The sequence below is a fragment of the Chelmon rostratus genome, chromosome 22 (assembly GCF_017976325.1).
Source record: "Chelmon rostratus isolate fCheRos1 chromosome 22, fCheRos1.pri, whole genome shotgun sequence".
NCBI lineage: Eukaryota > Metazoa > Chordata > Actinopteri > Chaetodontiformes > Chaetodontidae > Chelmon > Chelmon rostratus.
In genome coordinates this window covers 11044782-11057277 of record NC_055679.1, presented here as the reverse complement: position 1 = coordinate 11057277, position 12496 = coordinate 11044782, and the positions used below count along the sequence as shown (strand labels likewise).

General features: G+C 41.1%; 1 protein-coding gene across 2 annotated transcripts in view; it reads left to right on the top strand.

Moving 5' to 3' along the window:
* The window catches only part of LOC121625548 (ELKS/Rab6-interacting/CAST family member 1-like), a 132843-nt gene that overhangs the window by 33110 nt on the left and 87237 nt on the right, over positions 1–12496 (top strand). Inside the window, exons 8-14 of one of the 2 annotated variants that reach the window (XM_041963669.1) lie at positions 901–1056; positions 1983–2075; positions 3574–3741; positions 3850–4017; positions 7590–7727; positions 9711–9851; positions 12356–12496. In XM_041963669.1, coding sequence (XP_041819603.1) covers positions 901–1056; positions 1983–2075; positions 3574–3741; positions 3850–4017; positions 7590–7727; positions 9711–9851; positions 12356–12496 — 1005 coding nt within the window. The remainder of the gene's footprint in view (positions 1–900; positions 1057–1982; positions 2076–3573; positions 3742–3849; positions 4018–7589; positions 7728–9710; positions 9852–12355) is intronic. The other variant, XM_041963670.1, reaches the window with a different exon arrangement.

The following is a 12496-nucleotide window of genomic DNA, read 5'->3' as shown; positions in this document are numbered from 1 at the left end:
TGAGCTTTACATCAAAATCAACATCACTGTATTGTACAGTATGATAAATGTATAGAAGCTTGACTCAGATGGACTGACTTTGAAGGAAAAATTTAAGGGATTTATAAGTTTGTTTCTGTTAAAAGTGCTTCTGTCAGCCAATATATCGTTATCACATTACTCCCAAATATTGATATCAGCCTCAAATATCCAGTATCAATGGAACAATATTTATTATCAATAATCATTAAATATGTTTGCTTGCATTCATCACTTATTTGTGTGCATGAACTGCCTCGGATGTCCAGCTTCATTCAAACGTTTGTCCACAAGGTGTTGCAAACATGCTTTCTGGAAATTTAACACAAACCCACAGCTATTTTTAGTGCAGGTTTCTTGCACAATATTATTTCTCAAATTTTCGTGTTTATCATGTAATAACATGTTTGAGTTTCCTAACATAGCAAAACAATTAACAGAGCTCCGAATATAACTCAAATTGCACCCTCTGGTGGAGGTGCTTCTGCAGGTAGTCACAGATTTTCAAACCTGCAATATTAACAGTTTTCCTGTTGCAGTACATAGTACATAATGCAGACATGTTCACACCAGTACAGTTATTGTTCATTCTTCATATTGTTCATGTTTACACTACATCTTCAATGCCGCTAGCTGGATAGTGTTTATATTGAGGATCAAGGCAGTAAATTCTGTTAGCAACTCAGTTATTAGCCTTTCCTGCCTTCAGCATGTACAGTATGATCCATTCCTCAATCCATCAGTGTAGCTGATGCTACATTCCTTTGATTGCTCATCTGTCAGAAATACAGAAGGACTGTATTTCATTTCCTGATCATGTTTATGGCTGAGCTACAGTCGATCACACCTGGTCTTAACTTGAACATGTTGATGTCCTGCCAGGACGCGAAGATCAGCTCGATGGAGCGCGGCCTGAGAGAGCTGGAGGAAGAGGTGAATATGCTCAAGTCCAACGGGGCTCTGAGCAGCGAGGAGAGGGAGGAGGAGATCAAACAGATGGAGGTCTACAGATCCCACTCCAAGTTCATGAAGAACAAGGTGACAGATTCACACACACACACACCTGATCTGCTTGTTTTTCTTTCTGTGTTTTGAAAGATTGCAGGATTTTGCTGGGAAATAACTCGACTTCTTTGCACTTGACAAATACAACTTGAGTGTCAAGAACCAAAAGGGTTACAGTAGAACATAAAAACAAACCAGTACTTCTGTCACGATACGCTTTCTCTGTTGAAATGTCTTTGTTTTTGTATGTCACATTTGAACCACATTACATTTTCTGTCTTTAATTTCTTTATTGTTAGCATGCATTCTTTTATTATTATAAGAACACTCTATATGCCTTATGTACTTGTTTTAAAAAAATATAGACGTTATCAGCAGAGGCAGCTCTGATGCAACAACCTTAAATCTCCATTTGTTATTTTAGAGAAATTACAAACCAAGATAACTACTCATGCGTTCAAGTAAGATTTTCTCCAGTGGACATACCACTGTGAAACAATATTATAAGTGCAAAGGAAGGCATAGAAACAGGTGAGAGGAGTGTGTTCTGATTAAAACAATTAGTACAAAATCAATACCCTAGATTTTGTGCTAGACTCAGGATTACTTTATTTTATGTCATTGTCAATAAAGTTGTGTGTTGAATTACTAGGAAGTGATGCAATTGTAAAAAAAAAACACTTTTTCCTCTCTTAAAGTTTTTATGGTTTATGTGAGAAACTGGTTGCATGATTCTTGGGTCCTGGAAACGTAAGAAATTCAAGCATAAAGACAGGATATTTTTGTACTCATGCTGGTGCACGGTGGTAGCGCTGATCCAGGGCAGGGCGTACAGTTGGTGCTTTTCATGTACTGTCCCAGCATGTGAGGTGTTCGGATGTGCCGCATGTGGTCAGAGTGGCCGGCGACTGCGGCGGCTGATATGTTGTGGCTGTGGTGACGCCCTCCTCTCCTGCCAGGTTGAGCACCTGAAGGAAGAGCTAGCGCACAGCCAATCAGAGAAGGAGGAACTAAGGCAACGAGCCAATGAGCTTCAGCGGGAGGTGTCTGCAGTAAGAGACACAGCTCTGTGCTCTTTCTTTCTTTCACCATCTTTCTGTCTCCCAGGTTGACTAACGGCTAATGGCTGCTACTTGAGTAGAGTCTCAGTAGAATCCAAGTACTGTGACTGTTCAGACAGCAGGGAGCAACTACTCTCAAATGCTGGTCACATTTTGTCACTCCATTACTTTATTGTCTTGTAATTTAGTACATGCTATTTGCTCATATGCACAAGTTGGGAAGGTCATTGCTTCGCAGTCTGTCTGTGATCAATGGTTGTTGACAGTAATTGTTGTTTCTTGCAGTCTGAACTGTGCTACAGTATCTCTAACCTACGTCTCTTTCTTGCTGCATGAGGTTTCTTTCAGCTAGTGGCTGCTTTTTTTTCTTTACTCTATGGCTGATTTTCCTGTGTGGTTTGGGTGCAGTGTATTAGTGCATCATGTTTAATTGATTCACCCCCCGTTACTGCGATCCCAAAGCAAGGGGGATCTAGGATTTTTCTAAATCAGGGGCCACAAAGGTTCTTCCAGGAACATTTGAGTATAAGACAAGTAAATAATCACAAAACCTCCCTCAGGTGCCAGACAACAATGTTTTTTCCTGCGGAGATAAAGTTCTTGTCCCCACAGTCCTTTAGATCCTAAGCTTTATCTACATGCCAAAATATTTGTTGGCCTAACTGGAACCTATACAGAACACCGTGTGTATGCTAGATAGCATTACCTACCAACAATGCTTGGCTTTGCCGGCTAGTGCTAGCCAGCTAACAAGTAATTAAACTTAGACAGACAAGTTCAGCAGGTAGATTATCATGTTTGTGTGGTGTCGTCAGTCACATTAACATCAGGGGGCTCAAAGATCATACAGGTAGTTAGCTCCAGGTTCTGTGGTGCAGGCGCAGTGTAATATTTTCAAAATAGAAGATGCTTTTGAATTGGGTGAAATCGCTCAAAAAGTCAGCCACTGAAGTGCTCTGAAGTGAACTGGAGCACTTCAGGAGCCAATCAGATTTCAGCTGGGGCCAGTGCCCATATGCCAAAACAACTTAAACTGTGTTGCTGATGAAGATTTCATGTTTTTTTTTTCTTTTTAATAATTTTTGGGCACAGCACAAAAAAGTAGTTGGGAAGTGCATTTTATGGTTTTAATTGGTGTGTAATACTGCACTGACTTTACTGAGATGTGTGTCTAACTGTCGCTTGCTTCCCAGGAGAGAAGTTAGAAACAAGCGAGTCCTTAAGGCCTTTATGTGTCTATGATTGAACTCGCAGCTTCCTGAGCATTGAATGACACAGTAGCCGGTCACAGCACACGCCGTCTGTCCTACAAATATTTCTTCCTTCAAGCTAGTGCAAGAACAAGTGCTCACATAGTAAAGCTTGTAGTGGATTTTAATACATTTTAGTAGAATTAAGCTGTAGTCTTCTTTAGTACACACTCTAACTTGGTCTCTTTCTATCTCCCCCTCTCTCGTAATGTGTGTGTGTGTGTGTGTGTGTGTCTCAGATGGAACAAGTAAAGCAGGACCTGAGTCGTAAGGACAGCGAGCTGTTGGCTTTCAGGACCAAACTGGAAACTCTGAACAATCAGTTTTCTGACAGTAAACAGCACGTGGACGTACTCAAGGAGTCACTCACTGCCAAGGAACAGAGAGCCGCTATACTACAGACTGAAGTACAGTTACCCTTCTATTAGTACTTATTGCTCTATGTATAGAAAATTGATCTTTGGTTTATAAATATTAATTTCCACTGACTTTTAATGGTGAGTGTTTGTGCACAGGTGGATGCTCTTCGTCTGCGTCTCGAGGAAAAGGAATCCCTCCTCTCTAAAAAGAGTCAACAGATCTCAGAGCTGACGGAGGAGAAAAGTACTCAGCATGGAGAGATCACGGACCTCAAAGACATGCTGGACGTCAAGGAACGCAAAGTTAATGTCCTGCAGAAGAAGGTAAGAAAACGTCAAATACTGGAAAAAACATCCATTGAATTAAAAATACACGCTGAGGTGGAACACGTGCGCGTAATGCAAAGTTAAAACCTTAAATGTTTGTATCTACTTCACTTCCTGCAAATTGCAGTTACACTGTGTGAGAGCTACTGTCTTGTCATCCTAGTTGGACATTTTAGCTTCCATAGTGGCACTGCTTTTGCTATCTGTTTAGCCATGGTGGTAATTGCTGCTCATGCTTCCTACCATCACTTCTTTTCTTTATTTTTTACAAAGCAGCGTCGCCGCCACTGAAATAGCAGATTAATTTTTCCTGTTTTGAGAACAGCAAAAACTGTGAACGCTTAAATCTCAAGAGCGTAAAAAAAAATTTTATTTCAATGAAAATGTTGTGCATGACACATGCAATACACCCTGCAATAGAAATCTGCACACACAAAGAATATGATGTTGTTATGTAACACTTTAACCACTAGATGGGGCTGCGAGACAATGTGTAGTTTGGAAGCTAAACCAGGCGGATGCACAAACAGACAGACAGACAGGTGAGCAGGCAGACAGATTGATGCTCAGACAGGCAGGTATATTGTACATGTAGGCAGTTACAGGTGCTTCCTTTATATTTTTAGCCCACTTTTCAGTGTGTTTGTGTGTGTGTGTCTTTGTGGTAATGTCTTCAGTTAGATGGATGAGCAGGAGTGTTTTGCTGTCTGACACACACACTCATAGACACACACTGGTTTTGAAGGGTGAGGAAGCTAACAAATTAAAAAATCCAGCATGCAGCTGAATTCTCCCATTACTATCCGTTTGTGTCTCTTGCCATAAAAAGTCAACCTCCTCCCCTTTTTCTGCCTCCGGTTGTCACTTAGAAAAAAAAAAAAGAAATTAGAGAGTTTGAGCCGATAATTGATAGAGACAATCAAGCAGACAGACCTAAAGCAGGACAGGGAGGGGGAGGAGAGAGACAGAGTGTGTTTGAAATCAGTTGCATACTAATGAGTTCCTCCCGTTCAATAAATGATGACCTCTGCTGTCTTCAAATAGAATACAGTCCGGCGTCTGAGAGGGAGACAGAGATGCTGCTGACTCCTCGTTTATCTCATCGGCGCTTATGATTTCCTCATTTCTTTTCTTTTTGCCTTGTGGTAAAGCTGCTCCTCTGTCCTCCTCTTCCTCCTCCGTCTCTGCCTTTGTTTTTACCTGTCATTGCATGTTAGCAGTGAAGGGAATTAGCATGAGTGCATAGAATTAATTTTAAAGGTGTTCTTGTGATCTGCCATCCTCCTCGTCTCTTTCTTTGTTAAATGTAATTTTCTGTTATATGTGAGGAACGTGATGACATTGATGAAGAGGAGTGTCAGCCGGTTATTGTTATGTTAACATATTCCCGCTCATTATCACAGACGATTTTGGGACTAAAACAGGCAGGGATTGAATGTGTGTGTGTGTGTGTGTGAGAGAGAGTTTGTAAATACTGTATATGTGTGTGTGTGCGTGCCAGGCATCCAGCAGTTGTCAGTTTCAGGAAGCTTCAAAGACTCTCCCTGCCTCTCAATGTCAAGTGTGTGTGTGTGTGTGTGTGTGTGTGTGTGTGTGTGTGTGTGTGTGTGTGTGTGTGTGTGTGTGTGTGTGTGTGTGTGAGGAGGAGGTGTCAGTCAAGCTGTCAGCTGAACAGTTGATTAATGAGGCGCTGGAAGTGTTTTACTGTATGAACACACACACTCTGCGGTGCTGTAAATGTGTGCGTCTCACCTGCAGTGGAGTCAGAGGTTACATACCAATCTGACTTTCCTCTTCTTTTTTTTTGTGACGGGTTGTCAATCGCTTGATTTGCTTCCTCTCTGGCAGAGAGAAGGAAGGAGAGAGAGAGAGGGAGGCTGAAATTTTGTGAATTTACAAGTTCACTCTTAACACCACATTACATAAGCTTTCCACCTCTCTTTTCTCCTCGGTTCGTTATTTCTTGTTCAACCTTTTGTTCCATCCATTTTTTAATGAATACCACGAAGTTGACATAACTCCTTATCTTTGTCTATGATCTCTCGCTCTCTCTCTCTCACACACACACACACACTCATCGTGGGCTCGGGGAAAGCTATTCATCTATTTCTGCTGATTTTGTGTTTTAACAGAAAATTAATCTGCGAGCAAATCGCTGTGAAAGGAAGCGGGAGGGGGCAGGGAGAAGGGGAGAAAGAGGTGGAGGTAAAGAGAGTGTGGGTGTTTGGAGAAAAGGGTTAAAGGTAGGGAGAAAGTTTGCATGTGACACAGCGCCTTTCAGCTGTTTTCATAGCCTGAAAATCTCCACATAGAATCACATGAGGCCCCTTGTAAGAGAAGTTGTCCATTGTATTTAGGGCAGCGTAGCAGGCGGAGGAGATTCACCTGCTCGGAAAGGAGTGGGTGGAAACAGGAGTTGAACAGAGGGAATGTGGGAGGGATGACTGAGAATAAGACTTTAAATACGGTTTCATCTTCAGTGATGTTTAAATGCATTTCCTGCTGTTTGTGTGTTTGTTTGCTGACTGTCAGAGAAGCTCACCCACTTGCAGGTTTGGGGAAAGGACAGTTTCATCCATTATGTGTGAAGAAGCAGACATAAGTAATAATCAGTGCACTGCAAAAAGCTCTTAAAAACAAGGGGAAAGGGAATAAAATGGGGGAACTATTACATAAAATGAGCAAAATTATCTGCCAACAGAACAGGAAAATGTCAACCCAAAATTTTATTAAAGGTGCTGCAGCCAGACTAAAAATAAGTACATTAGTCTTGATGCAAAACTTCAGTTCTTGAAATTCTAGTTTCAAGCATTAACATAAAATCTTCGTAAGAAGTTATTATATCTAATTAAGGACAAAGAAGCTTGAAACAAGTAAAATGTAAAAGCTGCCCGGTAAGAAGATAAGAAACACACATATGTTCCCTTGACTTTTGTAGTGTGAGCACTTAGGAGCAGCCTAAAAATCCAATCCAATCAGATGATTTAAGTGATCATTGTGCTTTTAGAATGACACTGACAAACATTTGAGTTTGCACAATGAACATTTTTCATGACTGTCAGATCGTTTTTTGTCGCTGCCTGACAGATGCATCGGTCAGGCTCATATTATTATAGGACAGTTTTCACTTGTCATAGATGAGTTGATATCTGCATACAAAGCATGCCGAACTGTAAGAAACAAGAAACTGCTGGTGCAAATTGCAATAATTCAGTTAATATTTATAATACACCAATGCCCTTATCACACACCACATAATTTAAAATTTCGTGTATTTCGGTGTAGTTTTTAAGTGTTTTTAATAGCCTGCAGGTTTGTATTTTTGATTCTTATTAACATATATTTTGTTGTATTTGTTGTTGTTTTTAGTTATTAAAGCTCATTTAATTTAAGTGTTTAAAAATTGCCTTTTCTCTGCAGAAATTCACTATCGTCTGGACTCTAGTTTCAAGTGATTGCCCCAGTGTACAGATACACTTGCCAACACAGTATCATTCTTTGGTAAATAAGTGAATTATGCATCGTAAACAGCGCTGTTTGAGTTTTTCTCTCCTTTTGTCTCCCCGTAGATAGAGAACCTCCAGGACCAGCTGAGGGATAAAGAGAAGCAGCTGAGTGGTCTGAAAGACAGAGTCAAGTCTTTACAGACGGACACCTCAAACACTGACACAGCACTGGGAACACTGGAGGAGGCTCTGGCTGAGAAGGTGCACACACACGCTCACACACACACTGGAAGCTGGTCAACCTCAGGTCAACCCTCGAGCAAGGTTACATTAATAAAACCACTATGAGCAAAACTGCCGACCACCCACGCGATGACCAAACGACTCTGGATAAATGGAAATGAACCAATAATCACATAGGCTGTTTCATTATTAAATCATTCGCAGCCTGTGTTCATAAAAGCTCAGGAACCATCCAACATGCAGTCACAGTGCTCGGACCGACGGGAATAGAACCAACAACCGCACCGCCAGGTACTGGAGCCGCGAAACAGGCCCGCACACGGGAATTGAACCCTCAACCGCCTGTTTGATGAGCTGTTATTCCACAACCAGGCCTCGACCCTGATTCAGGGAAACGACCCAGTGACACGTACACCAGTGGACTACTTTCAAGTTTTTGATGAGAATATATTTTTGTACTGTAAAGCGTGATTATGTTACGGAGCTGATCTCCTTCGCACGCACGCACACACACACACAGAGGAAACAGGGCTATTAATTGTCCAGTGACTAATATTCAGGGTGTCAGTTAGATGTGTGAGTGTTGGCAGGCGGAGGTGGCCGGCGACTCAAACTTCACTCGAGCGACTCTCACAAGGTTTTTTTCCCTCCGTTTTCATTGTTTCGGTGCCTTTGGATATCCTTCGTTTTCTTCATCTTCCTTTCTGTTTTTCCAGCTCTTGCTTTCCTTTTTGTATGACTCCTTTCTCTGTCACACACACTTTGTTTCACACTGTGTTATGTTTCAAAGCAGAACAGAAATAATTTGTGTTACCTTTAAGTGTTTTTTACACACATAGCATCTTGTGCTTCATACAGTTTTGTCTTTGCATACAGTATAAATACCCCAAACGCGATTGAATATATGAATATTGCCTCTTTGTATGTCTATATTTGAGAGGACCCTCATTGACATAATGTGCTAACCAGCCCCTAACTCTAATTTTAACAATCAAAACTGCAAACCTTACCCTGCTCTTACCTACATAGACTTAATTCTGAATAGAGCTGTAACAATTAGTTGCTAATCAGTTAGTCTTAAGATCAATCTGTTTTGAGAGTCGATTAAACCTTAAATTCATCTTTTAAGCAAAAATGCCAAACAATTATTGGTCCCAGGCTCTCACGTGTAAGAATTTGCCCTGCCATTGTTAATCAAACATCCGTTCATCTGACAGTATGAGACTTTCATGCTTTCAAAGAGGTTTTATGATGAGTTTCACACTATCATGGTTTTTATTTCTATTTTCAGTTACAATGACCCTTAAAAAATTTAATTGAACAAACGCTTTATTATAATTTCACAAAATATTAATTCCTGACAGACATGAAGCTTGATAAACTTGAAATACTTTTTTTAAGAACACTAACCGAGCAAAATTCAATACTGTAGATAAGCAAATGTTCATGGTATGATAACAATCTTCATATCAAAGTATCCTGTAAGACCGGTACACCGCTGCAGCCGCTGGTGTAGATCAATCGAAATTTAAAATAATCTTTGGTATCAGCTTGTTAAAGAAGTGAGGCCCGGCCAAAATATCCTCACTTTGAAGAGCGTGTTGTCGCTGTCATTGCTGAAAGCTTAGCTGGGTCCTCACAAAGATAGAACCACAGCAGGAGAACACACACACACACACACCCAGCACAGCCGGCCTGCTCCTCTTGCGTGTGTGAACTTTTCTACTTTTGCTTGAACTGGCGGCTGTGTTGTTCTATAGCTGGAGAGCGTCTGTAGTGTTTTAGTGGTTGTGAATATTACATCTTGTGCCAGAACGTATTACGTGTCTAAAATCACTGTTGGCTGTTAGATCCTGTCAAACCTGCCATGTACATAAAGTTTAATGCGACTGTTATTAGTATAGAAACCTGATATTGAGTGACCGTGAAGAACTGTTGGACTCTTTCTGTCTCTATTCTTCTAACTTCCATCCCTCTTTCCTCCACCTCTTTGATGCCCAGGAGCGAATCATCGAGCGGTTAAAGGAGCAGCGCGAGAGGGAGGAAAGAGAAAAGGGGGAGGAGGTGGAGTCCACCAAGAAGGAGCTGAAGGAGTTGAGGGAGAAAGTCTCCCAGCTGCAGGCTGACCTGGCTGACCGTGAGGTAGAAGACACACACATGCAGACACACTCATCCATATCTGTGCTATAAGTCAGAAAAACACAGTCTCTGCGTCCCCGTCACGGAGACGTGATTGATCTAACACTGTGGAACAGACCCCGGATCCTCCCAAAGTCCTCGCGCTGAAGGACAACAGCGATAAACAGTCACATTTCCCTGACAACGATATGCTTCACAACAGACGCAAACACTGACTGGAGATGAATTCTTCTTGCTTTGTGATTCATGCAAACCACCACAGCGGAGACAGAATGGGAGAGACAGAGGATGACAAAGCATTTTTAAGCGCTGTCTTTGCTTTATTATTCCTCCGGCAGCGGTTGGACAGCACAGATGGGAAGGTTACAATCAACCGCTTCAGGAAAACCAAAATTTAGCAAAACATTTTATTTTAACGCAGTGTCCTTCAGGAGGCAAAAGCAGGTGTTTTTAAGTCTTTCATTTTATAATAGTAGTCAAAGAGGAAGTAAGTTGTAGAGCCAAATCGTTTAGAAAAACAGAACCAAAAACTGGCCCCAAATCTACTTAAAAGGAAACTGATGTTAGGAGGGTTTAAAGTAAAGTTAGCTTAGCAAGTTTAGTAGCTATTTACATCTAACTAGACCACTATATCAAAGTTTAACATATCAGAAGTTTGCCAACAGGAGAAATGAAATACATGCACTGATGCATGAAAAAAACTTTTGATGTTTAGTGTGTCTCGATATAGATTTTAGGTCACGGAGTTCAGACTTAGATCTTAGCCCACTGTTTGATTCTACACTTAATTCACTTGCCCACACACAAGTCAAAGTGCACCTGTAAACACACACAAGTTTCATGTAAGGAGACATGGAAGCATGCAATACAGACACAACAACAGGTATTTCCTCAGTTGTGTTGAGACAAAAAAAATATTTTTTGGTGCATTTTGCCTCCTAAGTTTTCTTCTGGGTTGTTTTTGTTTAACATTTTTGGAGCTTAATTAACTTCCCTGCAGAGAGTTCGATGAGAAGATCAATGCTACTGTCATGGTTGTATGCAAATTATAAAGATAGAGCCAGCAGGAGGTCCCTGATGAAACCGCAGATCAACTGTTCGTTGTTTTTTTTTTTTTTGAGAGTTTTTTTTTGCCACGTCTGTATCATTTTGATAGTGATAGCTGGAGGGAAACAGGAAAGGCAAAGAGAGAGAGGGGAAGACCAACCTGGGCTGCGGCGGTAGGGACTCAGGCTTGACACACGGTGCACACTCTAAACGGTGAACGCAAACCACAACAAGCTGCCGTTTTTACATTTGAGTTTTGCACAGATTAAAGAAAAAAACAGATACAGTGTTAATATCTGAGCGTCAGGGAGAGATTTTTTGAACCTTTAGACTGACCAAGGCTAGCTGTTTACCCCTGCTTCCAGTCTTTATGCTAAGCTAAGCTAACCGCCTGCTGCCTCCAGCTTCTTATTCAGCGCACAGACGTGAGAGTGGTATTGATTTCCTCATTTAAATCTTGACAAAAAATGACTATGAGAATGAAAATGAGAATATGCATATTGCCCAAAAACAATTCCTTTAAAAGGGGAAAAGCAGAACCTAAAAACAAATGACCACATGTTGTTGTAGTGAAAAGTTTCCTTTCCTCCTTTTTTGACTTGGACTCTTCCGCTAATTTTAGTAATTGCCGGGTCATAAAACCTGTTAGAGTCCCATTATATAATTTGAGAAATACATGGGAAAACTCTGGGAGAAAACAAGCATTCCTTTCTACGCTGCTTAACGCAGATGTGGGGTTTGTCTGACAACAGCAGTATATATACGCACCTAAATATAATCAGAGAAAGCAGCAAGGTTTCTCTGACCAAAGCCCAGTCAAACATGATGATCCGTAGTCTGGAGTTGGTATTGTCAGTCAAGGGTAAAATTACACGTCTGAGTGTCTCTCCTTCTGGTCCCGTTGGTTTGTGTTTCACCGGCCCTACCAAAAGAGGAAAAGACCAGAAAGGAAAGGCAGAGAGCCTTCACGGATGGAGGGATCGAGCTGGAAGAGTGAGAAAAGAGACAGGTCATGGGAAAAGAACAAGGGACAGAGTCAGTCTCACAACTGTGTCGAGAGGCCTTAAAGGATGATTCAAGTTTCATACAACTCGGATTTTATTATTGTAATATTAGCCATCATTGCTATCGGTAAGAATAACATTGTGCTCACCAAGTGAATTGCTGAGATCTGGCCTAGTGCACAAACAGTTTTACTATGCAATGGAGGAGTATTACCAACATTTCACATGCATTCTCTTTCAGCTTTACCTCATAATAAACTTAGAATTACTTTGGTAAGCAGTCATATTTAATGGAAAATACTGCCAAAATGATCACAAGTTATAATAAACTGGAATTATCCTTTAATGCAGTAGTGACAATACTAATGATGTGCAAGGCATTTAATCTAATCAGTAGAGTTGCTCAGTGTGTAGCTCATTGACTTGCTTCCTCATCACACTTTGTCTGCGTTTCAGACCTCGGTGTTGGATCTGAAGGAGAAGGCTTCCTCTCTGGCTTCCTCTACTCTGAAGAAGGACAACAGGCTGAAGTGTCTGGAGATCAGCATGGAGCAGAAGAGAGAAGAGTGTGTCAAGCTCGAGAACCAACTCAAGAAG